The following is a 26,931-nucleotide window of genomic DNA, read 5'->3' on the forward strand; positions in this document are numbered from 1 at the left end:
TCAGAGTTTATAAGATGGAAAACCTACAAGAAGAATTGAGAAAAAAAGATATTGGATGGAATTATGGGAGGATGGTTAATCCATACAAGATTTCTGATGGAATATTATGCAACTTTTGCCAAAAAGTTACAAAAAGTGGGATAACAAGGCTCAAACAACATCTTGCGGGAGGATTTAAAAACACAAAACTTTGTCCAAAAGCCCCAGCATGTGTTAAGCAAGAAATGAAAGATCACTTTAAAGAAAAGTTAGCCCAAAAAACCGTCATGGATTCCATGCCTCATTTTGATGATGTTTTTGATATAGAAGAGCAAGGAGATAATATTGATCCACACGTGGATCCATCCTCTCGTGGAAAGCGGTCGGCATCTACCTCAGGCAACTCGTCAATGTTAATGCCCAAAAAACCATGGTCATTGCGTCCTATAAATGCTTTTTTTAAGCTAGACGCAAAGAATCAAGGTGGTAAAACACCCCAATTTAATGAAGTTCAGAAAAAGTTGAGGTCTGATGCAGTTCAAAAATTTGCAAGGTGGATGTATGATGCGAGGATCGCATTCAAGGCGGTCAAATATGACAGCTTCAAGCCAATGATCGAAGCTATTGGACAATATGGTCCTGGGATGAAACCACCTAGTTACCATGAGGTGATAGAACCACTTTTAAAGGAGGAGATCAACCATACAAAGCTGATTTTGAAACAAAATGAAGAGGAGATGGCGAAGAATGGTTGTACTTTGATGGTTGATGGGTGGAGAGATAGAAAGGGGAGATCACTTATCAATTTCTTGGTGAATACCCCAAAAGGCAGCATGTTTATTGAATCAGTTGATGCATCTAGCTACTCTCACACGGGTGAGAAGATGTTTGAATTGCTTGACAAGTTTGTGCAAAAAGTTGGGGTGAATAATATTGTTCAAGTGGTCACCGACAGTGCATCAAATAATGTTTATGCGGGTTAGAAAATCTAATATACTAAGGTACAACGTCTTTTAACTTTCGTTGATTAGTTTCATTTTCATTAACTATCATTTTATTCTCTTGTTCTTTACAGGAAAGAAGTTGATGGATAAATATCCAAACTTTTATTGGGCCCCGTGTGCAGCACATTGTTTGGATTTGATGTTTGAGGACATATTCAATATTCCAGATTTGAAGAGGGCACTTGAGCGGGCAATTAATGTTAACAGATATATTTACAACCGAACTATGTTGTTGAACATGATGAGAGAGTTCACCGATCAAAGAGACCTTATCAGGCCAGCTAAAACTCGTTTTGCCACCGCTTTCTTGACTATGAGAAGCTTTCAGCAGCATAAGCAACATTTGAGAAAGATGTTTACTTCAGAAAATTGGAGTAAAAGCAAATTTGCGAAGGAACAGACTGGTAAGCAAGCACAGAAAATTATTTTGATGCCTTCGTTTTGGAATTCTATCATTTATGCTATGAAAGTTGGTGGCCCATTATTGGAGGTACTTCGGTTGGTTGATGGGGAGAAGAAGCCTGCCATAGGTTATATATACGAGGCAATGGATAGGGCTAAGGAGAAAATAGCAAAAGCCTTTGGTAATAACGAAGAAAGGTACAAAGAGGTTTTTGAGATAATCGACAATAGGTGAATGTTGCAACTCCATCAAGATTTGCATGCAGCGGGTTATTTCTTGAACCCTCAGTTCTTTTACTCAAATTCTGAGATAGAACAAGATGAGGAAGTAGTTACGGGGTTGTACAATGCAATCAGTAGGTTGACTTTTGATACTGAGACGGAGAGAAAAATACATACAGAGTTGTTAAAATACAAACAAGCCGAAGGTCTTTTTGGGAAGGAAGTTGCAATCGAAATGAGAAAGGTTGTATCACCAGGTATGAAAATCAAGTTTTTCCTTATTTTTTTGAAATAAATTAAATGAGAAATATTAATATATCTATTGTTATTAACTAGCTGCATGGTGGAACTCATATGGAGCTTCGACACCAAAGTTGCAAAAACTTGCCCAAAAGATACTCAGTCTCACTTGTAGCTCCTCTGGTTGCAAGCGCAATTGGAGTGTGTTTGAACATGTAAGTTTTTATAATATTAAAATTTTTATTTTCTATTACTGTGAAGTTTTAAGAATTTGTTCTCGTGCCACGTGCCTTGATAAACATATATAAATAAATGTAGCTTCATTCCAAGAAAAGGAATAGATTGGAGCAAAAATGCCTGAATGATTTGGTGTTCATCAAATACAACAGAGCTCTGAGGCGTAGATACGATAGTCGTGATACCATCGATCCTATCATATTGACTGAAGTGGATGATGGCAATGAATGGCTGCTAGGGAGACCGGAGGATGAAGAGCATGACTTTGTTCATGATGGTGATGATTTGACTTGGCAAGATGTTGCAGATGTTGTTGGAGTAGATGAAGCTCCTTATACATTGAGGAAATCCAAAGGGGCCTCGAAGGCGACCCCTACATCTACAGGAAGCTCGAAGGCGGCTACATCTAAGTCTAGAAGGAAAAGGCCAATAGAAACATCTTCCACACTTAATTTTATAGATGATGATGAATTTGACTTTGATGAAGAAAGTGAAAAAGAGAATGACGCCGAACGTTATGCAATTTCAAATGAAGAAGATGGTCTCGATCTTGATGAAGAAGATAAAGATGAATTTTAAATTATGTTTTTCTAGTTTTAGAATTGAGGTTTTATATGTTTTGAACTTATATATTTGTTATTTAACATTGACAACTATGACTAATTGTGTACAATCATAACCACGCACTTATTCTCTCGTTTAATGATAACCACTTGGAAAGCCCGATGGAGGGTTGTTCGGTATAATCATCATATGACTACTCATCTGTATGTTTGGACATCTCTATGCCCTTACCAAGAAACGCAGTACACAACATTACAGATGCTAGTCTCGAGCTCAATCGGCCTATATCCTTATTTTAGGCGGCTGAATCGACTAGGAACGAATTTAGAATATGCAGTGTTTACAAATGAGTTTCAATATCGAATTACGATTCATTTGTATTAAAGCATAATCAATGACTTTATCTATGCTGATTGCATGGGTATACAGATAAAGTAAAACGAAACCATTAAAAAGTAAATTTTATTAAAATAAAAATTGTTTATTACACTTGAGTCAATAAATTCCCGAGCCAACAGTTGGTTTACAGAGCATCTACTCTAACATAATATTCACGAGCTAAAATGAATAAGAAAACATGGACACTTTTTCTAATAAAAAAACCACATATATTCATTAAAATACACTTCATTAGTTATCAATCTTGTCCAAGGATTAATACAGCAAAAATCATCCTGCTTCCAAAACTATGCCAAACAAAAAAACTCGCAAGTCACATCATTGAGAATATTGGTGATATGCTATGGACATCCGTAATTAGCATGAACACTTATGGCACAAAATAGCAGAAAATATGAAACATTGATTTATAGTTTCCAAATCCAAATCACTCCTCTGTCAGTTCAACACATTTTCTCGGGATCCTTTAATGTGTGCAGGCATTGAGCTCAAATATTTGGCAAGTGCCAATTTCAATGTGGGAGTGTTATACAACTCTATTGATGAACTCATTCATCTACATTTACTATTGTTTTTCATTCGATTTTCTTAAAAGACAACATTGCTTTTTGGCATGCTTAAGGTTTCATGATCTCTTTTGCCACATAACAGGAAAAAAAAGAGGACTTTGTAATGCTCTAAAAAATTTCCGATAGCATAATCACAATGACCATTGGATGGTTAAATCGAATGCTTGATAGATATCTAAGTATCTAAGTGTCATGTAAAATGCTAAGAGTATTGAGTGAGGTAGTATCACTAAACCAGAAGTGGAGCAATACAACATTGCCCATGCTGGAGGCAACTAATGTAGAAAAGATAATGGCTTCAAGGGCAGCATGTTCGCACGGTCGGATAACAAAGTTTGACAGTGGCTTGATCATTCACACTGCTTTACCCTTGTGCAACAAGCAATATGAGAAAATAAAAACAATTTGGTCATCTCCGAGAATTTACCAAAATAAAATCCAACCGTGGGAAAATCAATAATTTAGAACTTCGAATTGTTTTAAGGCCAAACTTGACTTTGGATGGAAGTTTTTCAAAAAAATTTAAAATCCTTGGAATTTCAGATAGGAAAATGCCTAGAACAAAAAATGTTTCACGCTCAAACAAAAAATCAACAAATTCTCAACCTAATCTGCAAGTAAGTGTTTGGACTGGATTGGAAGATATTTTCATTGTTTGAAATCCGTGACGCTTACTACTTTGTAAGCCCATGGAAAATAACGGATTTTAAACCATGAAAATATCTTCCATTCAAATCCAAACAGAGTCTAACGTTGAAGAGTTAGAACATCGACTTTTTTCCTGGTTCAATTTTCAGTAACAGTCATCATACAACAAAATAAACAAACCTCAAAACCCAAAAAATTCAATGTATCCCCACACATAATCACAGCCAAACAACTCACAACCATCGGGAAAAAAACACTCAAAGAAATACAATGGATCTACCTCATCGTCGCCACCATCCGGTTTCTTCTGGAGCAAATCGACGTTCAAAACCCGAAAGCCACAATAGAAACACATAAAAAATGAACAGAAGCCCACACAAATCAATCAAACACTAGAAACAAGTGCAAAAATGCATGTATACCTGAACATTGGTGGTAGGAGAAGCGAATTGAAGGGTCAGAATCCATGGCGCACATACACGCCAGAATGGTGTCGGAGAAAGTTAGCATAGTATTAGCTCTGTGCCCAAACGAACACATTGTTTCCTCGTTCCTGCTCGATTGAAGGGCCAAATTTTGGGAAAACGAGAAAAACGGGAGTGACGAAGTGTTTATTAAAAAAAGGAGCAGATGTAATTTATTTTTTAACGTTTTTTTTAATTTGTTTAAAAAATAATTTTTTTCGTTAATGTATTTTAATTTTTATTTTAATTTTATATATAATAAAAATTATAATTTAGTTAAATAAAAAACATACGCGACCCAATCTTACTCGACTCAACCAAATTTACATCTCGCTTCATTCCTTCCCAATTTTCACAAAACATTTTCTTCTTCTCAACCCACTTTGCATCCTTTGTTTTGGTTTTTGGCTAACAATTAACAATGAGTCTACAAGGAATTCGTTGTTATAGATTTTGTTCAAAATCATGTTTTTACATATACATGAACATGATAAAACTATATGCGGAAATAGATCGAGTATTACCTCCGGCCATTAATAATTTTTGATTTCTTTGTTTTTTCTTCTCGGTTGAAGCCTTCTAAGCACTCCACCCTCTCGATAGATGGTGTATATTTCTTATGAGGTGTGTATGCTTAGAGACCTCAATCGCTTTATTTATAGGCGTTTTCTCATACCATCGATGAGTGTATCGGGAGCCGAGATTCAGAAAAAGAATCGTGTACACATCTAAATTTTCTTGGCCGTCGCCAATTCCTACACGATACTTCTTATAACATCTGTCATATTTCTTACATTCTCCAACTTGACACATATATCTCATTTACCATGGGAGAAAATAAAATACATGAATCATGGCGATAGGTCATCTTAAAACGAATATTATCTTCCATGTATTACAATGCATTATGTCTCTCAAATCAGTATAACTTAATGAATAAACCAAATGTTTATTCGAGGTTCAACTTTATTGATATTTCTCAAATCAATGAATGTGTACACAACAAATATGAGAAAATATCACATCATATTTTCATTAAATTTGTTCTTACAACAAAATTACGTAAAGGAACCAAGTCCCATTCTTTCTGTATGATCCTTAAATTTCAATGGTGGCATGCCCTTAGTCAAAGGATCCGCAATCATCAATTCAGTGCTAATGTGCTCGATAAGTAACTTCTTATCTTTAACACGTTCTCGTATGGCTAAATACTTAATGTCGATGTGCTTGCTTCGACTACCACTTTTGTTATTTTTAGCCATAAAAACAGCAGCTGAATTGTCACAATATATTCTTAATGGCCTAGATATAGAATCCATAATTCCAAGCCCTAAAATGAAACTCTTTAACCATACACCATGTGAGGTTGCCTCAAAACAAGCTACGAACTCAGCTTCCATAGTGGAAGTAGCAGTCAACGTCTGCTTTGCACTTCTCCAAAATACAGCTCTACCAGCTAGCATGAAAATATATCCTGAAGTGGATTTTCGTGAATCAATGCAGCCAGCATAGTCTGAATCAGAGTAGCCAATTACTTTCAAATTCTCAGTTCGTCTGAACATAAGCATATAATCTTTGGTCCCCTGAAAGTACCTCATGACTTTCTTTGCAGCTTTCCAAGGTCTAAACCTGGATTACTCTGATATCTTCCCAACATCCTAACAACAAATGCAATGTCAGGTCTAGTGCAAACCTGAGCATACATTAAGCTTCCGACAGCAGAAGCATAAGGAATGCTTTTCATTTGTTCCCTCTCTAGATCATTCTTTGGGCATTGGCTCAAATTGAATTTATCGCCTTTCACAACGGGAGCTATACTTGGTAAACAATCTTTCATCCGATATCTCTCTAAAACTTTGTTTATATAGGTTTCTTGAGACAGACCTATAATACCTCAAATCCGGTCTCTATGTATCTTAATGTCAATGACATAAGATGCCTTACCCATATCCTTCATATCACAGTTTTTAGAGAGAAATTGTTTCACCTCATATAACAAACCCTTATCATTGGTTGCAAGTAATATATCATCCACATATAGAATAAGGAAACAAATTTTGCTCCCAGTGACCTTCTGGTATATACATTGATCCATGGGGTTCTCATCGAATCCGAATGAAGAAATAACATCATGAAATTTCAAATACCATTGACGGGAAGCTTGTTTAAATCCATATATAGATTTCTTAAGCTTACAAACCAATTGCTCACCATTACTAGAGAAGAATCTTTCAAGTTGTTTCATATAAACCTCTTCCTCTAGTTCTCCATTGAGAAAAGCTGTTTTCACATCCATTTGTTGTAAATCTAAGTCAAAATGTGCAACTAATGCTAGAATGATACGAAGAGAATCTTTCTTAGATACAGGAGAAAAAGTCTCCTTGTAGTCGATTCCTTCCTGCTGAGTGAATACTTTAGCAACAAGTCTTGCTTTATACCTTTCAATGTTGCCTAATGAGTCTTTCTTTGTTTTGAAGACCCATTTACATCCAATGGCTTTTACACCATCAGGCAACTGAACAAGATCCTAGACTCCATTAATTGACATAGAATTCATCTCTTCTTTCATAGCATTAAACCATAGTTTTGACTCATTACAACTCATGGCTTGTGAAAACGTTTCAGGATCATTTTCGGCTCCAATGTTAAAATCCAATACTTGTAAATACACAACATAATCACTAGATATTGCCGATCTTCTTATTCTAGTAGATCTCCTTAGGTTGTTTGGTTGATCAACAATTTCTTGTTGTTCTTCATTAACAACTTGATCTACTGGATTTTCATCAGCGATTTGTGGGATTTCAGTAACTGGTTGTCTAACACTCATTTGGTCTTGAGGAGTGTGAATAATGACCAATCTGTCATTTGAATAAGAGGGTTGTGAATTAATGTGATCATTCTCAAAAACTACGGCATTTAAATGATAACTCCCACTAATCAAATCATTCTCAAGAAATTTTTCATTTCTCGATTCCATAATTCTAGTGTTGTGAGATGGACAACAGAATCTGTACCCTTTGGATTTTTCGGCATACCCAATGAAATATCCACTTATATTTCTTGGGTCCAGTTTCTTTTCATGTGGGTTATAAACTCTTATTTCAGAAAGACAACCCCAAACGCGTATATGTTGCAAACTTGGTTTTCAACCTTTAAATAACTCAAATGGCGTTTTTGGGACAACCTTAATTGGAACTCGGCTTAATATATACACAGCTGTCTTAAGAGCATCAGTCCAGAAGGATTTAGGAAGTTTAGAGCTACTAAACATGCTCCTCACCATGTCCAATAATGTTCGGTTTCTCCTCTCAGCTACGCCATTCTGGTCAGGAGAACCAGGCATAGTATATTGGGCAACAATCCCATGTTCTTGGAGAAACTTCGCAAACGGACCAGGTGCCTGTCCATTCTCAGTGTATCTACCATAATATTCTCCACCTCTATCTGTTCTCACGATCTTAATATGTTTTCCACATTACTTCTCCACTTCAGCCTTAGACTTTTCATGTCCATATCTGGACAACAAATATCTGAGTGTATGATTTCTAATATTTCCGTACTCCTCTTGGCACCCTTTTTAGACTTATTGGTCTGCTTTCCCTTAATGCAGTCCACACAAGTCTCAAAATCAGTAAAATCTAAGTACTCCATCATTCACTAATCTTTTAATCCTCTCTATGGAGATATGTTCCAATCTTCTATGCCACAATATAGATGAATCTTCATTTATAACACATCTTTTAATACCTCCTTGAACATGCATAATGGTGTTATTATTTTGCAAAGAATTAGAAAAAAGACCATCAACCATTGTAACATTTCCAATAAGATTTGATTTATAAAACAAATTTATTGATTTATCCAAAAACTGAAAGGAATAACAAAGATGTACAAGTTTTGATACTGAAATTAAATTCCTAGAAAAACTAGGAACATAAAAGGTCGTTTTCAATTTTAAAATATAACCACTATTCAACACTAGGCAGCAAGTCTAATAGCCTCCACATGCGAAGACATATTGTTTCCTAAATAGATGCTCCGTTCATTTTCTATTGGCTTCCTTAGGTTTTGCATACCCTGCAAGGTATTTGTAACATGGATTGTAGAATCAGAATCAATCCACCATGTGTTATAAATCATATCAACCATATTAGATTTATAACAGACAAATGAAGTAGGAATACCTTTCTTTTCAAGCCAGTCTTTAAATTTATTGCAATCCTTCTTCATGTGTCCCGTCTTTTTGCAGAAGAAACACTTGGATTCTTTCTTAATGTCAGGTTGAGGTGAAATTATTCCTTTCCCTTTTCCCTTGACTTTGGCTTGCTTCTTATACTTTCCTTGTGTAGTCATAAAAATATTATCACTTGTTTCCATCAACAACCTTCCTTCCTCTTGAACACACATGGTCATTAATTCATTGATTGACCATTTATCCTTATGTGTGTTGTAAGAAATTTTGAAGGGGCCATATTGTTGTGGAAGAGTGCATAAAATATAGTGCACAAGAAAAGTTTCAAACATTTCCACTTCAAGTGTCTTTAGCCGAGCCGCTATATCCCGCATTTTCATTATGTGCTCTCGCACACCTCTCACACTGGTGAGCCTTAATGAAGAGAATTCCATAATTAGGGTACTGGCAAGTGCCTTATCTGAAGACTGAAACTGTTCATCAATAGCCTTCAGTAATTCTTTGACATTATTATGCTTGTCGACAGAACCACGCATACCAGCAGAGATTTTTGTCTTTATGAACATTACGCAGATTCGATTAGATCGCTCCCATTTTTCATAAAGATCAACATCATCTGGAATGCTGTTTTCAGTAATAGCAGATGGTTCGTCTTTCCTTATAGCATAATCAATATCCATCCACCCTAATTGAAGAAGAATTCTTTCTTTCCATATTTTATAATTATCGCCCTTCAGTTCGGGAATGTCACATTTCATATCAGAAAAACTCACAGGTTGCATAACTGCACAAAATATCATATGCTTAAAAATTTTGAGACAATATCATGTTTTACTATTGTAATTCATGTTTTTAAAAATCTAGTGACATAAAATTTGTATGTGGGCTAAAATTTTAATTCAATAAGATTTTTTCTGTAACTTTATGATAAAACTATCAAAATGTATTTTTCTTAAATCCTGTGGGTAAATTAAGAAAAATATAATTTGATATTTTAACCTAATTAATTATATAAATATAATAAAAATCCTTGTGAGGTAAAATTTATCATGTTTATATAATTAATTACAATTAATGTCCTTTATGTTATCCAAATCCACTTAATGCACAATTTTGCATAATTAAGGATGTTGTGGCTATTCCTCAATTATTTAAAATTATACGGTTCACCGGACAAAATTTTGGTTTTACTTTAATACTTTATATAATAATTATTTAGTTACATAATCAACATTTTCCAAGAGTGCTCCCAAGAAAGATAGGTAGTGCTAAGGCCCTTTAAATACCTAACTCCTAGTCAGAGCAACATTCCTCAGGGACACCGGTGGCTAGTCAAGGCAGTTTAAACCGATCTATGAAGAACTCTCCAGATCATGTTTTCTCATATCACCTTATAATTATTGTTAACTTTAATTATCCACATTTATGTGAATCTTTATAAGCCAAAATTTTTAATTTTATATTCACATTTTTACTTAATATGAACAAATATGTTCCCCATCAATTTTTCTCTTCAATCAGAGTAGTGATAAAGTGAGGCTCACATTTATGTGAAAATGTAGACTCCTCATCAGTTTTTCTCTTTTATCAGAGTAGTGATAAAGTGGAGATTATTTATTCATTTGTGAACATCTGAAATATTTTATTTTAAAATATTATATTCACATTTTACTTGATATGTTCAATTCAAATTATAAAAAACTTAATATAATTTAATATGAACAAAATGTGAATATTGATGTACCGATACATATATATATATATATATATATATATATATATATATATATATGTTAAACATTATCCTTAAAAAAAATATCACCTCCGTTAACCAATTAAAAGAAAAATTAACGTATATTAAAAATTCAAATTTTCTTTACCATGCACCAAGTCATCCTGCAATGCTTTTATTATAGTACGTAAATGGGGGGGTCAACCTTCATAATGTGAGAGTCAGGTTGTGTCTTAGCTCAAATGTTGTGATTTTGCATCCATATATTATTATAATGATAATATCAATGTCAGAACAACTATTCATGCATTTGAAAAAAAAAATGTTGACATTAAATGCTTCCTATCGTTAAGTTGAATTATGAATACATTATTGAAGCCAACCACAAAGTTATCTTCAACCTCCCGAGAGTTCATAATTTTCAGAAATCTTCCTTATGAAAATATTTGTTCTCAAAAAAATTTCAAAATTCAGAAAACTTTATACAATTTTCAAGATCTCATCCGAGAACTCCGAAGTGCAATGTGAAGAAATTTTCCGAAGAAATTTTCAAGTACGTAAACTTTCTTAAAGTTCATATCCAAACTTCAAGCTTTTTACGCAAATTTCAAAAATGAAAAAACAAATTTTCAAGGCAGAGGTATCACTGCTCTGATACCAAATGTTAGAGATTTTGCTCAAAATCATGTTTTTACGTATACATGAACATGATAAAACGATATGCGAAAATAGATCGAGTATTACCTCCGGCCATTGAGAATTTTTGATTTCTTTGTTTTTTCTTCCCGATTGAAGCCTTCTAAGCACTCCACCTTCTCGATAGATGGTGTATATTTCTTATGAGGTGTGTATGCTTAGGGACCTCAATCGCTTTATTTATAGGAGTTTTCTCATACCATTGATGAGTGTATCGGGAGCCGAGATTCAGAAGAAGAATCGTGTACGCATCTAAATTTTTTTGGCTGTCGCCAATTCCTACACGATACTTCTTATAACATGTGTCATATTTCTTACATTCGTCTGCAAGAAATCCAACGAAAGCATCACGTATTATTAAGAATTCAACTTTTTATTTTGAGGTGTAAAATCTATTGTTCTCGACCCAAGATGTTGGGTCTAGGTGTGAAGAGCTCGACCCAGGGTCTGGGTCGAGCTCTTCACACTGTGGGTTGAGCTCTTCACATGAGCTCATGTGAAGAGCTCGACCCACTACTCGACCCAATTTTTTAAATGAACAAACACTATTTAATTTTAGATTTTGACAACTAATAACATTTTTTTGGCAGATTTACTTCTCCACTTAACTTGGAATAAATCAATTCTTTGAATATAAGTTAACTTTAGGATCAAAATACGTTGAGATTTGTAAGAAGATTGCATCATTTTTGAATGAGAAAGAGATAGAATAGTTGGTCCAGCATACATAATTCGGTAATTTAATTATATGTGCTAAGGATTATAACAATCCGAATCAATTGATAGTTTTATGTGCTAAGGATTATAGAATGCATTAGATTAGTTAATAACTTTGATAGTTTTATTAACTATCCCTGGGGTATAATACCTTTCGAAGAAATACTTTATGGACTTAGAAAAGACCTTGAAACTAAGTTCGGAAGCTATGAAAATTTGGTAGCACGCCATGAGAAGGATCCAAGTTTTAGTGGGTGCGGTAGCTTCTATATAGTGGATTTATTCATCCTTTACAGGTAACTAAATATTTTTCATTATATGAAATATCCTTGTTATTTTATATCATACTAATAAATGTGTTTATTTTTTTGTGCTATATTTTGGCCTAATAATATTTTTCAGCAATTGCTGAAGTGTTCGCTAGACGTCGGGAAGGTTCCAATATACCGATACCTCGGATGTGTCATTGGTTGACTAGAAAATGGAGTAAGAACCATTTCCCTTCAATGGACAACGTGAACAAAGTATTTAAAAATGTATATGTCAAGGTATATACAAAAAAATTATTTTATTTACTTTTTGTATTATCTAATATATTTTTTGTTAATTGTTAACTAATTTTCATGTTTATGTTAATGAAAAATATAGGATATTTTGGGGATCCTCATTCCCATCACGGAGGAGCGGTTGTCTGTGCATTATTTGACTGGCTACTTTGTTGATTCTAATAATGTGGTAATCTATCGCATTATTGAGTTGATTAGCCAGTTTATTAAATTAGTGTGCAGTCAAGATCCATTGAGCGACGCAGATGATGAAGTGGATGTACAGACTGAGGATCAACAGCTTCCCCGACAATTTACATATACATACTCAAGATCATCTGGAGATAAAGTTCAAAAATCTTCTCGGCCATCTAGTGGTCCTTCACACATGAATCAACCGTCTCCTCCATTGACTGATATGAGACATACATCTATGCATAGAGATCATACATCTCTTGCAGATATGTATGACATTCGTTTGACAAGTTTGGAGGATAAAGTTGCGACGATGCAAAAGGATCAAGCTGAGATCATGAATCTATTGAAATATATGCAGACTGATATTTCAAGTTTTAAGGATATGTTTGGGAGATTGCCTCCAGTAAATGCCAATGCTGGTAAGTCTTATTGATATTTATATGATTTTTAATTGTTAGTATGGAAAATGACAAAATTGTATGCATTATTGTCTCATATTATGGCGAGACATCAAGGCTAACACATGAAGAGACTCCATTCATGAGAACGGATGAGGTGGATCCAAATACACCACTTGTGAGCGATCCGTCTTTGACTCGTGCTTTTGAGAAAACTTTGTGCCATAAGTTAAGATTGTTCACAATTGAGGAAGAGCCTATGACAGATGTGGAACTGCATCATCTTCTTATGAATGATATGATGTCTATGTCTTTTGAGAAGAGAGTTAGAATGTTCAGCAATAGATCATGGGCTCGAGTAAGTGATGAGATTAATTCTTGCATGGAAAATACAAGGATATCTCGGTTGTACTCGTCTTACGATAGAACGTGGTTTCTTGAATTGGGGACACCTTCTTGTTGGTTAAATGAGACAGTAAGTTTTTTTTTTATTTTCTTTTTTGTTTATTACATTGAGTTAGTAATTAACATATTTCACTTTCTCAGTTTCAGCATATTCAAGAATGTTGTCGAGGTTTACTCCAATTACAAATGACGTACTCACATTTGAAGTCACATGAGGTGTCATTGATGGACGTCGATTTTCATCAACCGGTTTCGAGTGCTTTCAATGAGGGCGAGCAAATTAATATAGAATGTTTTATGCCCTATGTGAGAGCAGAAATTGGTGAGTGTCCAGCTATTCCATGGAATAAAGCCAAAATAATTTTGATATCCTTTCATCTTCCCGGACATTGGATTTTGTTAAAAGTTTTGCCTGATCTTAAAAAGATCACAATCATGGATTCAGACCGCAGCGTAGATAGGTCGGGCAAGACATTGCTTAAACCTATTAACCCTTTGTCACTTATGCTTCCACATATGTTGGGTGTCAGTGATGCTTCTGAAAGAGAGTGTATAGTTGGGCCAAATATTTTTCCCACTCAAAAAATAGGTTAATTTTTTTATTTTAAAAATTATTATTTCATTATTTTTAGTGTATATCAATATACATTTTATGTTTGTTTTTTATTGCAGCGATGAATGTGGAGTTTATTGTTTAGCGACATCAGCTTAAACCATGTTCAGAGAAAATGCATATCAACTGAATGATGAGAAGATTGAGGAATTTAGACATTATTGTTGTTTTTGTATTTGTGATAAATTATGGTAACTGGATTAAAACAATTATATGATAATTTATATTGATTTTTAGTTAATTTATGTGATCCATTTAAGAAGTTTTGAACTTTGATTAGAGTTTTGTAGGTTTTTAGTTTCAGTACGCTCAATCTATTTTAAACAATGAAAACAATTCATTGGGTCGACTACGAGGTCGTGTGGTATCTATTTTAAACAATGAAATCAATTCTCTGGGTCGTGTGGGTCGAGCCAAGGGTCGAGTGGGTCGAGCCAAATTGGGTCGAGTGGGTCGAGTCTAAGAGATATTGTGTGGCTCGACCAACTCAACCCAAAATTGGGTCGAGTGGGTCGAGCCTTTGTGGGTCGAGACTGTCATGAAGGCTCGACCCATGTTCATGCACAACTAATATGGAGGTTCGACCGATTGATTTACAATAAACATTCAGTGCATATGCTTCGAGATACATTCAGTCAAGTGAACATGTAATGAAATTTTTTATGAATTTTTAAAGTTATATTGTTGTGAAATTTGTTAAGAATTTTAGTGGAATTATAAAATTTACTAAGAATTTTAGTCGAGTAGAAATTCAACACACATTGTTAGAATAAGGGCTACATTCTTCTAGTATTGTTATGAATTTTTTAATTAACATACTTAAATTATAATATATAACTCATATTAAAATGTTCACACAAATAATTTTTTTTATATATTTACATTCTAATTATATATAAAGTGAATTATATATTATAACATTATCAAAACTCAAAATCTCTCTACCCACTTGACCCAAATCGAACCAATCTCGACCCAAACCGACCCAATCTCGACCCAAACCCTAATCCCTAAACCAAACCCCAAACACCACCACTTGACCCACACTCCACCCACTCGACTCGAACTTGACCCAAACCCTAAAAAAACCCTAAACCAAACCCAAACACCACCACTCGACCCACTCGACCCAAAATCGAATCACTTATCACCCACTCGATCCAAACTTAAAAATGGACCGCACACATTACAATCTTGTCCACTCAACCCATCACCACCCACTCGACCCAAAGTTAAAAATTCACCACAAACACATTATATATTAATAAAATCAAATCGATTGTCTTTAAATTCAAACAAATTACATATCATCCAACCCTATCTTCTACTAAATTTTCCAACATATGGAAATCTGTTTTTTTTCTTCCACGTCTTCTCTTGATCACAGGTGACAGTACTAACATATCATCAAATGGCCACTCGTTCTGATTCAGAACATGATAAATTGGCTCAGAATAGGCTAAGGACCATAACATAATATAATAATATTCTGAGCACAAGGAGTAAAAATTAACATCACAAAAGTAATTCGCTTCAACTACATGAGAATATGGAATCTTATCAATATCAAATTCTCTACAGATACATCTCTTCGATTCCAAATCCACAATGTCACTGTTTGTAGTAGGGGTGTCAAAATCAGACACGACCCACTAACCCGACACGTTTAAACCCAATTATAATTAATAAATATTGCCTATATTTTTATATATTGTATGTTTGAAAAAATATTTATTGTATATTTATATCATAAATTTTCATAATTTATTATTTATTTTAAACATTTTTTATTTTTTAAATAATTGTTTATTTGATTTAATAAATATACTTTATTTTTCTACAATTATATTTTCAATTTTAAATCATATATATGAGAGGGATTTTATTATTATGTGTTTAATTTAAAATATTAGTATTTTTTAATTTTATTTAATTTTTTAAAAAAATTATAAAAAAATTCAAAATCAGGTTATACGGGTTTATCGGGTTGATAGGGTTGATTCATGTTCATGTTCGGGTTGAGAGTTTTTGGGTTGGGTTGGATCGGTTTGGGTTGGGTTCGGGTTAAGCAATTTTTGAACAGTACCGTTGTTCAACCCGACCCAAACCAACCCACTCGACCCACCCAAATTGACATCCCTAGTTTGTAGCACTTCGAACATCTAACTTGAAACGTCTGCTTATTTAAAATGCGGCTAATTTTTTTAAAAGCTCACATTTTTGAAAATTAACCTTTAAATATTTTGCATGCATGCAACCTTGCTGAGAAATATACCATTTAAAAATTTAACGTAAACAATCGACAAAGAAAAATACTGTAATGTAAAAATTGCCAACTCGTCCCTCAATCATGCATGAATGAAACAAAACAAGTAAAATCCTGAAAATCAACAGCGTAACCTAAAAACGTATAAAATCATTCATGTCTACTCAAAGCTCATGAAATCATGATGTGCGGAAAAGTGGGGTCCTCGGGTGGTGCTCGCACATCCAGCCCTGCCTACTCAGAGTTCGGCACCTCTGGTCTCCTCATCTAAATACTCACCGGCATCAAACAAGCTTAGTGAGTTTAAAGACTCAACACACCTGTACCATTAATAGAAAATACATATACATATCACACAATAGTGAAAAATACCGTAGTCAACATACATTTCATGAACTTAAAAGCATAAACGTAAACGTGTCGTATAAAATCATAACCTGTCAAAACATGTCTCATCATATCATGATATACGTATACATTTTCTTTTAATTGAATTCAGTTCATTAGTTGTGACTTTCGTATCAGCTCTATTCGATGGATCCATAAATAAACTGTGGTACCCGGCGGCGGGGACATCAGTGACATCATTACCCGTCCACTGAGCCTTGGCCTCAGCTCATAATATCTCATGTCATGGTATACACATACATCGTGAGTCACAACCAACTCACATCCTTCAAGAACATCATCATATTCACCACTTAATAAAAACATGCATATACATAACTTTTTTTTGAAACCAAGCATGCACCGTATTTTTCATAATTTCATAAAAAATCATAAACATGATAATATAAACATTTAAAAACAAGTCAAATAGTGCTCAGGGCGCTGCCAAGACTAAAATCTCACTCCGAGTGAAAAATGATCATTTTGCCCCCGGAAAACCCAAAATGACCGATTTATCCCTGGATCTCTAAAATTCGATCTGAAGCTTATCAAACTCCTTAAAATATCCCAAAACATAATAAAAATATTTTTTAGACATAAACTTGAGCCCGATTCAAAACTTATTCGACTCGTTTTAAAACATGGACCGGAGGCCCGGTTTTAACCCGAATCGATTTGAAACTTAACCAAATTTCTCCTAACCTTTACCGTGGCTTAAACCTACATGACCAGCCTATAAATCACCCATTCCAGACCACTTATGACTCACAAAACAAGCCCAAATGTTGCTGGAAATCTCCAGCGTAAGCACACAAATTTTCCATCTTGAGCGATGATACGATAAAAATCATATCTTTCTCATTTCTAATAAAAAAACTTACGAATTTGCTATCGAATCGATGATAACACATAGTGCTACAATCATATGTTGAACACATTTCCAAAAAATCAAACTATAAGTTGTATAATTCAAAATAACCGAGGGTGACGGGTTTTGTGACACAGAAATTTCACAGCTTGTGCAGTTTTACGATAAAAATCATATATCCCTCGTTTCTTATCAGAAAATTGCGAATTTGATATCGAATCAAATATCACACATAGTACTACAAATAATATGCAGAACACAGTTCCAGAAAACCAACAATAAGTCGCAGGATTAAAAATAACAAAGGATGATGGGTTTTGTGACATAGAATTTTCACAGCTTGTGCGGTTTTACGATAAAAATCATATCTCTCTCGTTTCTTATCAGAAAATTACAAATTTACTATCGAATCGAAGATAACACAGAGTAATACAAATCATATGTTGATCACAGTTCAAAAAACCAAACTATAAGTAGCAGAGTTCAAAATAACTGAGGTGACAGGTTTTGTGACACATAAATTTCACAGCTTGTGCGGTTTCACAATAAAAATCGTATCTTCCTCGTTTATTATCAAAAAATTACGAATTTGCTATCAAATCGAATATAAAACAAAGTGATACAAATCATTTGCTGAACACATTTCCAGAAAACCAACTTATAAGTAACATAATTCGAAATAACAGATGGTGACGAGTTTTGTGACACGAAAATTTCACATGAATACTCAAGATATTGATCGGCCCTCTCCTAAAACCCACAAACTTCGACTCCAGCCTTATGTCCCCCTCTTACTCGACATTTACAGCCCTTAGCAACATAAAATTGGCAGCCCTTTGCAAAATTTCATAAAAATGTGAGTTCATGAAAAGAGGATGCAAGTTTAATGTCAAAATAACACAAAAATGCAACCACAAGCGAGATCGAAGGAGAACATACATATACATATATTTCAGCGTACTAGGGCGTAAATGATGAGAAAAAAGAAGTAAAAGCGTGCTTTGATGTATTTTATGCAAGAACGTCGAAGAAACGAGCGTCGAGAAAGTAACGAAGAAATTTTCTTGAAAGAAAATGGCTATGGCCGATGGGGGCTGCTATTGTTCACGTGAAAAGCTGCTGAGTGGGGGAGGTGGGTGGCTGATGAAAGTAATTAGGTTTAGGGTTGCTAATAATACATATAATAAATAGGTAATCAAGTGATAATGGGCCCTAATTGGGATTTAAAGAGTGTTAAAAGGGTTGTGAGCCCACCAAGCTTAAAAATAAACTCAATAAGTCCAAACGCAATCCCCAAAAATATATCGTTCAGGTGAGTTTTTTTGAAAATGTTGCCCGAACCCTCAAAAAGTCTTGATTCGATAAAATTTGCGTACAAGATAAAAATATGCTCCGTCGGGAAAAAATACTCAACAAAGCACAATTTTTGAAAAATACACTTAAAACACCATATATTAATAAATAAAAATGAAACATGTAATTAAAATAATTTTCCTGATAATTCTTCGGTCTCCGTTGCTCGATCGAGCGCGAAATACAACTTCAAATCCTAATGCGTGAAACTTTAAATAAACCATGAATTAAAACACAAATTCATGAAATAAACTTGCATTTAATGCATTAAAACAATTTAATAAAATACAAAAAAAATTTAATAACTTGCATGCATGTGGTTTACGTGGAACTTCAAATTTTCGGGACGTTACAAAACTCAAGAAGTCCCAGCTCATAAACTTTATATCTCCGACCAATCTTAAACCTTTCACGTAGAATTGACTCAACAGTTGGAGTGAAATTTGTTGTTTATGCGACAGATGCATTTCGATACCTTGAAAACCAAGATGTAGTCAATGTCTGCAAAGAATTTAGTAGTGCAATGATTGGAAGTTGTCTTTCTTCACACAATCTTGCATTTATTGATTCAGCACCATTGGTTGTCATAATGTTATACCGAGATCTTGGGCAATGAATCACTTTCATCCAAAAGCTTTGCAGCATCGGGATATATTTTCTTAAACTTTTCGTACTCCAAGTCAAAGACGGTTTGCTTATAAATTTTTGCTATTCGCATAAACATTTCGGTACAACCCTTTTTTTTGCAATGAATCTTCATATTTTGTGACAAGTACCATATACAATGACCATGATGTTCATTTTTGTAAACGTCGGCAACTACAACAATGATGCCCAGATGTCTGTCTGATATAATCACCAACTCTTCCTCATCAACCACTACTTCCAAGAGCTTCGTCAAAAACCAACTCCATGAAGCAATGGATTCTACATCAACAACAGCTCAAGCCAAAGGATATTGATGAAAATCTCCATCTTGTGCTGAGGCCACAAGTAAAGTACCGCCGTACTTTCCTTTCAATCATGTACCATCAATAGATATAACTTTTCTCATGCATCTATATCTTCTTGCACATGCACCATATGCTAAAAACAAATACTTGAATCTATTATGCTCATCTACTACTAAATCTATTATACTACCAAGGTTCATTCTCTTGACCATTTTCAAATATGAAAGTAGAAGAGAAAAACTTCTTTCAGAATCACCTCTGAAGATATCATGATCAATTTGTTTGCCTTTCAAGGCTTTGTAATAGGTAATGTCAACCCCCTTATTCCGCATCATTGTCATAATAGATTTTGGTTGAGGTGTTTTCTGTTGTCCGCGAAAGTTCTCTATCAAAATATCACAAACGACAGATGAGCTGGCTTGTCGATGCCTTTTACGCATTCTTGTTAAGTCACAATTGTGCGTTTGCAGTATATACGAATCACAAAATCTGTTAAGTTCTCATGTTTTGAAGTCCAAATTCTCCAGCTACAACCATTAGTCACACAACGAACCGAATAGATATTTTGAGAAGATTTGACACTTTCAAACTCAAAAGACAAGTTTATAGGAATTTTGGATAGCACTTTCTTCACTTCGTTCTTGCTTGAAAATCTTTGACCAATAAATAAGTCGGAACCATCGGTAAATGACTATGTATCATTGTTAGCTTGAACACAAGTCTCAGTATCATGAGTTACACTGGTATGGTGGATGTTGACATCATTATCATCCACATGCACTGCATCTATATCCTCCACATCATTTTTTGTGCGTCTTACATCATTTTCTTCCATATTTTCAGTTGAAGTATTTATATCTTTGAATACATCATTATTGGTACAATGGTCATTTGAGACAAAAGTTATATCAAAATAGTGATCATACAGATTTGTTTTATCATTGACACACTCATCATCCAAATGAGTCACATTTAAATCCGATGACATGATATTTTCACTTTCAACAATATCAAGAGAAACAACACTAAGTTCAAATTCAACATAAAATACAATTATTTCTTTTGCACATCAAAAATATAAGTATGCTTTCAAATCATTATCATCCTCAATATAAATTGGACGAATATTGCAATGCTTCACATCAGGAAGATAAATTAATTTCAATTTTTCTGTGCCAACTAGATTCATAATTCTATATATCTCACTTTCTATATATTCCATAGAACAAATATCAGAATCCAAAGGAATCGCTGCCCATTTACCACTCGGCCATGAACTCCATTTAAATATATTATCTTCTTTAATTTCCCATTCGACGTTGTACTCAAAGAAAATAAAGGTTGGCATAACCTAAAAAATATAGATAAGAATATTATAATATAGACATCATTATTTATTTAAGAGAATATGTTATGTGAAAGAAATGAGTGCTTGGGCAGTACAAACTAGCGCCACATCGCCTGAATTTGCGAAGATCAAACGCTTAGGCGCTACAAACTAGCGCCGCAGCGCTTGAATTTGCGAAGATCAAGCACCTAGGCGCTACATATACAACGCCGCAGCGCTAAGATCACAACACTCGACCTAGCAACATATACACATTACTCGACCCATGAATTGCAAGCTCATCCAACACATTTGCAACCTCAACCATGCTCGACCCACATATAACTCAACCAACACCTCATTCGACCCACACACACGAGGTGTGAAGAGCTTGACCCACTCTTCACCCCTGAGTCGAGTATAGTGTGACGTGCACCTCGACCCACCTGGGTCAAGAGATGGGAAATCTCGACCTACACACGACCCACACGTGCTCGACCAACACATGACCCAGACCTAGCACACACCATCATGCTCGACCCACACCAGCACATTCCACTTACCTGTTCGACCCACACAATCAACTCATATTATGTTGCTCGACTGTAAATACTGACATAACTCTACCTACAAAAATTCTAACAAAACACAACCAGAAATAAACTGAAACAAATCTTGTTACTAAAACATAGAATTCGAGTATATACTTACTTATCTTAAAAATCTTCAAATTTTCAAATGATTTTTGATTATTTTGATGCGAAAAACACAAAAATAACTAAATGAAATCTTTCGGAGAGGAAACGATATCAATTAAAAAATATTTTATAAAAAAGTAAAATCTAACTAACTAATTAATGAGCTAATAAATGATCTTACCTAACTAACAGCAGTCAACTCCCTTTTCTCGATTTAAAAAAGTCAAAATCTCTTTTATTTAATTGAAGTTAAAATGGATCATATATTTTTTATTAACCCCCAAATTTTGTAGTGATATTTAATCGCGCACTAGAACGCCCTTGTTAATATCCTTAACTCCGCCAAAATCTAAGATTTTTGAAGAATGTGATATCTTACTTCGGCTTCTACAAGATCCGTTCGTTCTTTTTTCTCTGATAGATTGTTAGAACTTCATCTGGGTTTGAATCCTACTGAGAGATCCACTAGAGATTAGAAATTGTTGAAGAAATAAAAAGATCCTTCTTTCGTCCCTTCCATAACCCTTTCTGATTAGTAAATGGGTATCGAAGAGTTTATAGCGGTTTAGGAAAAAAATTATTTGTGAAGTTTTTTTTGTTCGAAATTCGAAAATTTCTCGAAATTTAACGAATATATTATGATTTTTTTGAAAAAAACAGCTGAAAAATATGTGTAAAACACAATAATTTGCTTATTATTGAATATATTAGCATCTCTTTAAAATATAATAGATTACTATAATTGGAATAAAAAATTGCAAAATTATTTCTCGATTTTTCAAATGAGAATAAAAATTTGTTTTACTCTCGTATTTACATATATATAAATTTTGAGATGTTTTCTATCAACCGTACTTACGTCTATGTCAACAACTGATTTAATCAATGATGAACATAGAGATAAACAACATGTCGAAATTGTATATATAAATATATTCAGATACACACAAATATATGTATATAATCATCACATGATAATATGATACACATAATGGATTTGAATATACCATATTGTCATTTGATGATTAATATATATTCAAATACATTATGTGTATCATATCATGATGTGATGATTAACAAACAAATATGGAAATACATTTTGATTATGTATAATATCTACTTACATGAAAATGAAAATGGAAATTTAAATGCAGTATTTTCATATATCTTTGCATAACATGAAATGATATTAAAAATTGAGCAGATGATTTGATTCCGTACAAAATGTTAAACATCTTTCAGCTCGAGCTCATTTGAGTGATAAAATTTTGTATGATAAATATATAATCTGATAAGAATATAAATTATTCTAAAATCATACCCAAGTTTTCATCTTAGGGATCACTTCATATGTCAGAATCATATATTAAAGGCTCTCCACTGCCTTTTTTTTTAGTTCTAGCTCCCCAATGCACTTAAATCCATTTTTTTTACGTATTATGTGTGTTATAAAACTGTTGGATCTCGGTTTTCTTGTGCCCCAAACACAGCGGAAGTTTAAAAATTTTATTTTATTTTGATAAACAAAATATGTTTTGTTTGGGCACTCGTATGGTTTATTGAATCAACATTCAGAGGGCATAAGAATTTTATACCTTTGATGATTAAATCACTTGACACCAACTAATCCGGTTTGACGGATCTAGCTATTGATGAATCCCTACGAACTTTCTTCAAGATTCTTTTCTTTTCTTCTAATCAGGTCCACGACTGGATGATCTATTTCTCTTCCAATTTGAAATAGAAAATTGGGAGAAGTTTTGCGTTGGAGATCAAGGTTTGAGAGACGGCTCAACCTTAGAATTTCTTCAAGGTGGCCGAAAATATTTAGGAGAGGAGGAGAGCCTTTTTCGAAAATTGCAAGGGGTGGAGGCTAGAGTTTTCAAAATTGTGAATGGATTATTTTAAACTCTAAGCCTAATACAAATATATATAAGCTTAGGGTCCATTAATTAAATTAAATATTTAATGAGCTTAATGAATTAATTATTCTAGTCCAACGAGTTTAATTAATTAATTAATCTTTTAAAGTCCAATTAAGAACCTTAATAATATGTATGTTGGTCTTGTACTCCTACAAGCCCATTATACATATACCCATTACATTTAATTTAATCCTCTTATAAATTCAACATTTGAATTTAATATTTAAATTATAAATTCAACTCCTTGAATTTATCACCTCCAAAATTTAATATTTAATAAATTCAACTTTTGAGCTTAATAAATTAAATCCTCAAATTTTATAAATTCAACTCATTGAATTTATTCTCTCCAAATTTCATAAATTCAACTTCTTGAATTTATTATCTTATAAATTCAACTCCTTGAATTTATTTTCTCAAAATTTAATTATCATAAATTCAACTCCTTGAATTTACTATATCATAATATAAATTCAACTCCTTGAATTTATTCTCTCAACGGAAACAAATGATCCAGTACTTGTGTGACCCTCAATGGTTCAGGGATACAGCTAGCCGTGGGTTCACAACTCTTTGTGATTCAGAATAACATTTGTTCTTATTCAGGCTTACCCTAGTTAGCTCCATTCTTTTCATCAACACCTTGATCAAGAATGTCAGAACTCATTTCTGATTGCACCCATCGGATCATGGTAAGAGCGTCTAGTAGCATCGCCCCATGACCCCCTAGGTATCACTGATAGTGCCTGCAAGAACCAGTCGATTATGATTAGCGTACAGTACGGTCCCTTCATCTCATATATCTCGATCGAATCTGCAACCTGCAAAGGCCCTAAAACTTCTTGCTTGAAAATTTGCGGAAAATTAAAAATTTTCTTTTTAAAAGAACTTAAATGGCCTCATTCATAAAATCGACTGATGAATCAAGTTCAATGTTTAAAATATCGCAGCGGAAGAAAATAAAGTTTACCAAAAATCACAATTTAAAAATATCCAACGACTGATAAAATGTTTGCGGAATAAAATAACAACTGCTGCACTGAGGTCCTCGGGTGCCACTACTGCCGACCCAAGCTGGCTCACTGGTCCCCGCCCTCGGCCCTGGCCTCATCAGTACCTACAACAATCAAGTCTAGTGAGCCTAAAGACTCAGCATGCATATATCGCAGGTAACGAGTAAAAATCTGAATTAAAATATGCATGAGTTAACATATCCTGTCCTGAGACATGCTGAAAATAATCTGTACTGAGCAATTATAATACATGCATAACTGAACTGATAATCACAGTAAAAATGTTTGCTCCTTAGAGCCTGTACTGAAATAACTGGTAAAATTTTCTGTTGAGATTATGTTTTACGCCTGTGGCCACTGCACTAAGCTGAACTGATCGGTAACTGGCTACAGGGGAGGCTGAAACTGAACTGAGCTGGCCGGTCACTGGCGACCGGGTGGTACCATACTGAACTGATCGGTCACTTGTGACCGTATAAAATAACACTCCCACATAGTAAATGAACCACAAGCCATATCGCATAAATCTCAAAAATAATCATTTTCTGTTTTCATGCACGTAATATAATTAACTGACGTAATGAAAAATCCTGTAATTTTACCAACTGGATTGGATTGGATCGTCCCCAGGCTCGCTGCAACCTGTTTGTAGTGTTTTGCTTAGATCGATGTCTTGCGTCGTTCCAGTGGCCATTTGATTGACCATGGCACGATCTAGACATAAAGGGGCATGATATGAACCATGGCTAAGGGCCATAGGCCAACCAAGATCCATACCAAGCAACAAAAGAAACGAAACCATATGCTGAAAAATGGAAGGGGCTGAAGGGATATAGGGGTTGTTCTTGTTGATTATTTAAAAACCGATGAGCCATGGACCAAGCCACCAAAAGGCCGACTTAGTCACGTCTTAGACATGCTAGGGGAGTGATCTAACCATGGCTATAGGCCCTTGGGGCAGCCAAGATCAGATCCTTCCTCCTTGACAACCAAACTGAATTTTCGAACTCCAAAAGGGACACAAATGGTGTTGCTGTCATTTCTTGCTTTCCAGCAAGCATGGGCTGAAACCAATGGACAGATGTGGTCCTAATGCATCCTATTACATGTATATAAGTCGCCTTGGGAGCCTGGAGTCGAACCAATCACCTGAAACTCACAAACCAAGAAAAACGTGAAGCTTGCCAAGGAATATCAAAAATTCTGCATGTGCTGTTTCAAAATATTTTGACATGTATCTCGGTTTTCGCTTGAATAAACATGATCATGTACTGAAAAATAAATGATAATATGACTTGATTGAGGTTTAGAAAGAATCTAGACATGCCTGGTTATCGTTTGAAATGAAAACGAAAAGAAGAGACGAGACGGCGCGGAGGAGACGGAGAGGCTTCCTTTTCTACCTTACCTTGCTCTCGATTTTTCTCTCTACTCTTAGGCTATGAACTCACGACTTTTCTACACTGAAAATGGATCTGAATGATGAGGTATTTCGGTGGTGAGGGAGGGGAGATAAGTGGTTATGGGAGTGAGGGGGATAGGTGCAAGATATAAGGAAAGATATCAAGACTAAGTCTCCTAAATTTGAATTTTGAATGGTTGTTTGATATCAAGTCTATGTTGGGTGTTTCTAGAATGGTGATGGCCGATTTTATGCATGGTAGTCTAGGTTAGAATGAGGTTAATTAATAATTTAATGGTGCTCCCAACAAAAAGAATTATCCTCCTAATTAAATACTAAGAAGGGGTCAAAGGTGATGAGTTGGCAAATGAATCTTCTAGCAACTAAGGGTGGCCGAAAATGCATAATAAAATAAAGGGGAAATGTTGTTTATTTACTAAATTAATAACTCTTAAAAGCCTCACTAATCCCTTAAATAATTTAGTGAATAAAACCATTAATTATGCAAC

At 34.4% G+C, this 26,931-nt stretch overlaps 2 protein-coding genes across 2 annotated transcripts; both read left to right on the top strand.

The window, feature by feature from the left end:
• Positions 1-266: 266 nt before the first annotated feature.
• Positions 267-1,620, top strand: LOC142550155 (uncharacterized). Its single transcript, XM_075659392.1, has 2 exons — positions 267-957; positions 1,055-1,620. The coding sequence occupies exons 1-2, from the start codon at positions 267-269 to the stop codon at positions 1,618-1,620; spliced, it is 1,257 nt and encodes a 418-aa protein (XP_075515507.1).
• On the top strand, positions 1,148-2,713 carry LOC142549220 (uncharacterized). Its single transcript, XM_075658058.1, has 3 exons — positions 1,148-1,864; positions 1,944-2,062; positions 2,166-2,713. The coding sequence occupies exons 1-3, from the start codon at positions 1,621-1,623 to the stop codon at positions 2,661-2,663; spliced, it is 861 nt and encodes a 286-aa protein (XP_075514173.1). The 5' UTR covers positions 1,148-1,620; the 3' UTR covers positions 2,664-2,713.
• The last annotated feature ends 24,218 nt before the right edge of the window (positions 2,714-26,931 follow it).

The sequence above is a fragment of the Primulina tabacum genome, chromosome 6 (assembly GCF_025594145.1).
Source record: "Primulina tabacum isolate GXHZ01 chromosome 6, ASM2559414v2, whole genome shotgun sequence".
Lineage (NCBI taxonomy): Eukaryota > Viridiplantae > Streptophyta > Magnoliopsida > Lamiales > Gesneriaceae > Primulina > Primulina tabacum.

Excerpts from the sequence above, each read along its gene's own strand:
- LOC142550155 (XM_075659392.1), top strand. The coding sequence starts at position 267 with ATGGATTCCATGCCTCATTTTGATGATGTTTTTGATATAGAAGAGCAA. Across the intron at positions 958-1,054 it reads ATCAAATAATGTTTATGCGG|GAAAGAAGTTGATGGATAAA; the intron begins GTTAGAAAATCT and ends TGTTCTTTACAG.
- LOC142549220 (XM_075658058.1), top strand. The coding sequence starts at position 1,621 with ATGTTGCAACTCCATCAAGATTTGCATGCAGCGGGTTATTTCTTGAAC. Across the intron at positions 1,865-1,943 it reads GAGAAAGGTTGTATCACCAG|CTGCATGGTGGAACTCATAT; the intron begins GTATGAAAATCA and ends GTTATTAACTAG. Across the intron at positions 2,063-2,165 it reads ATTGGAGTGTGTTTGAACAT|CTTCATTCCAAGAAAAGGAA; the intron begins GTAAGTTTTTAT and ends AAATAAATGTAG.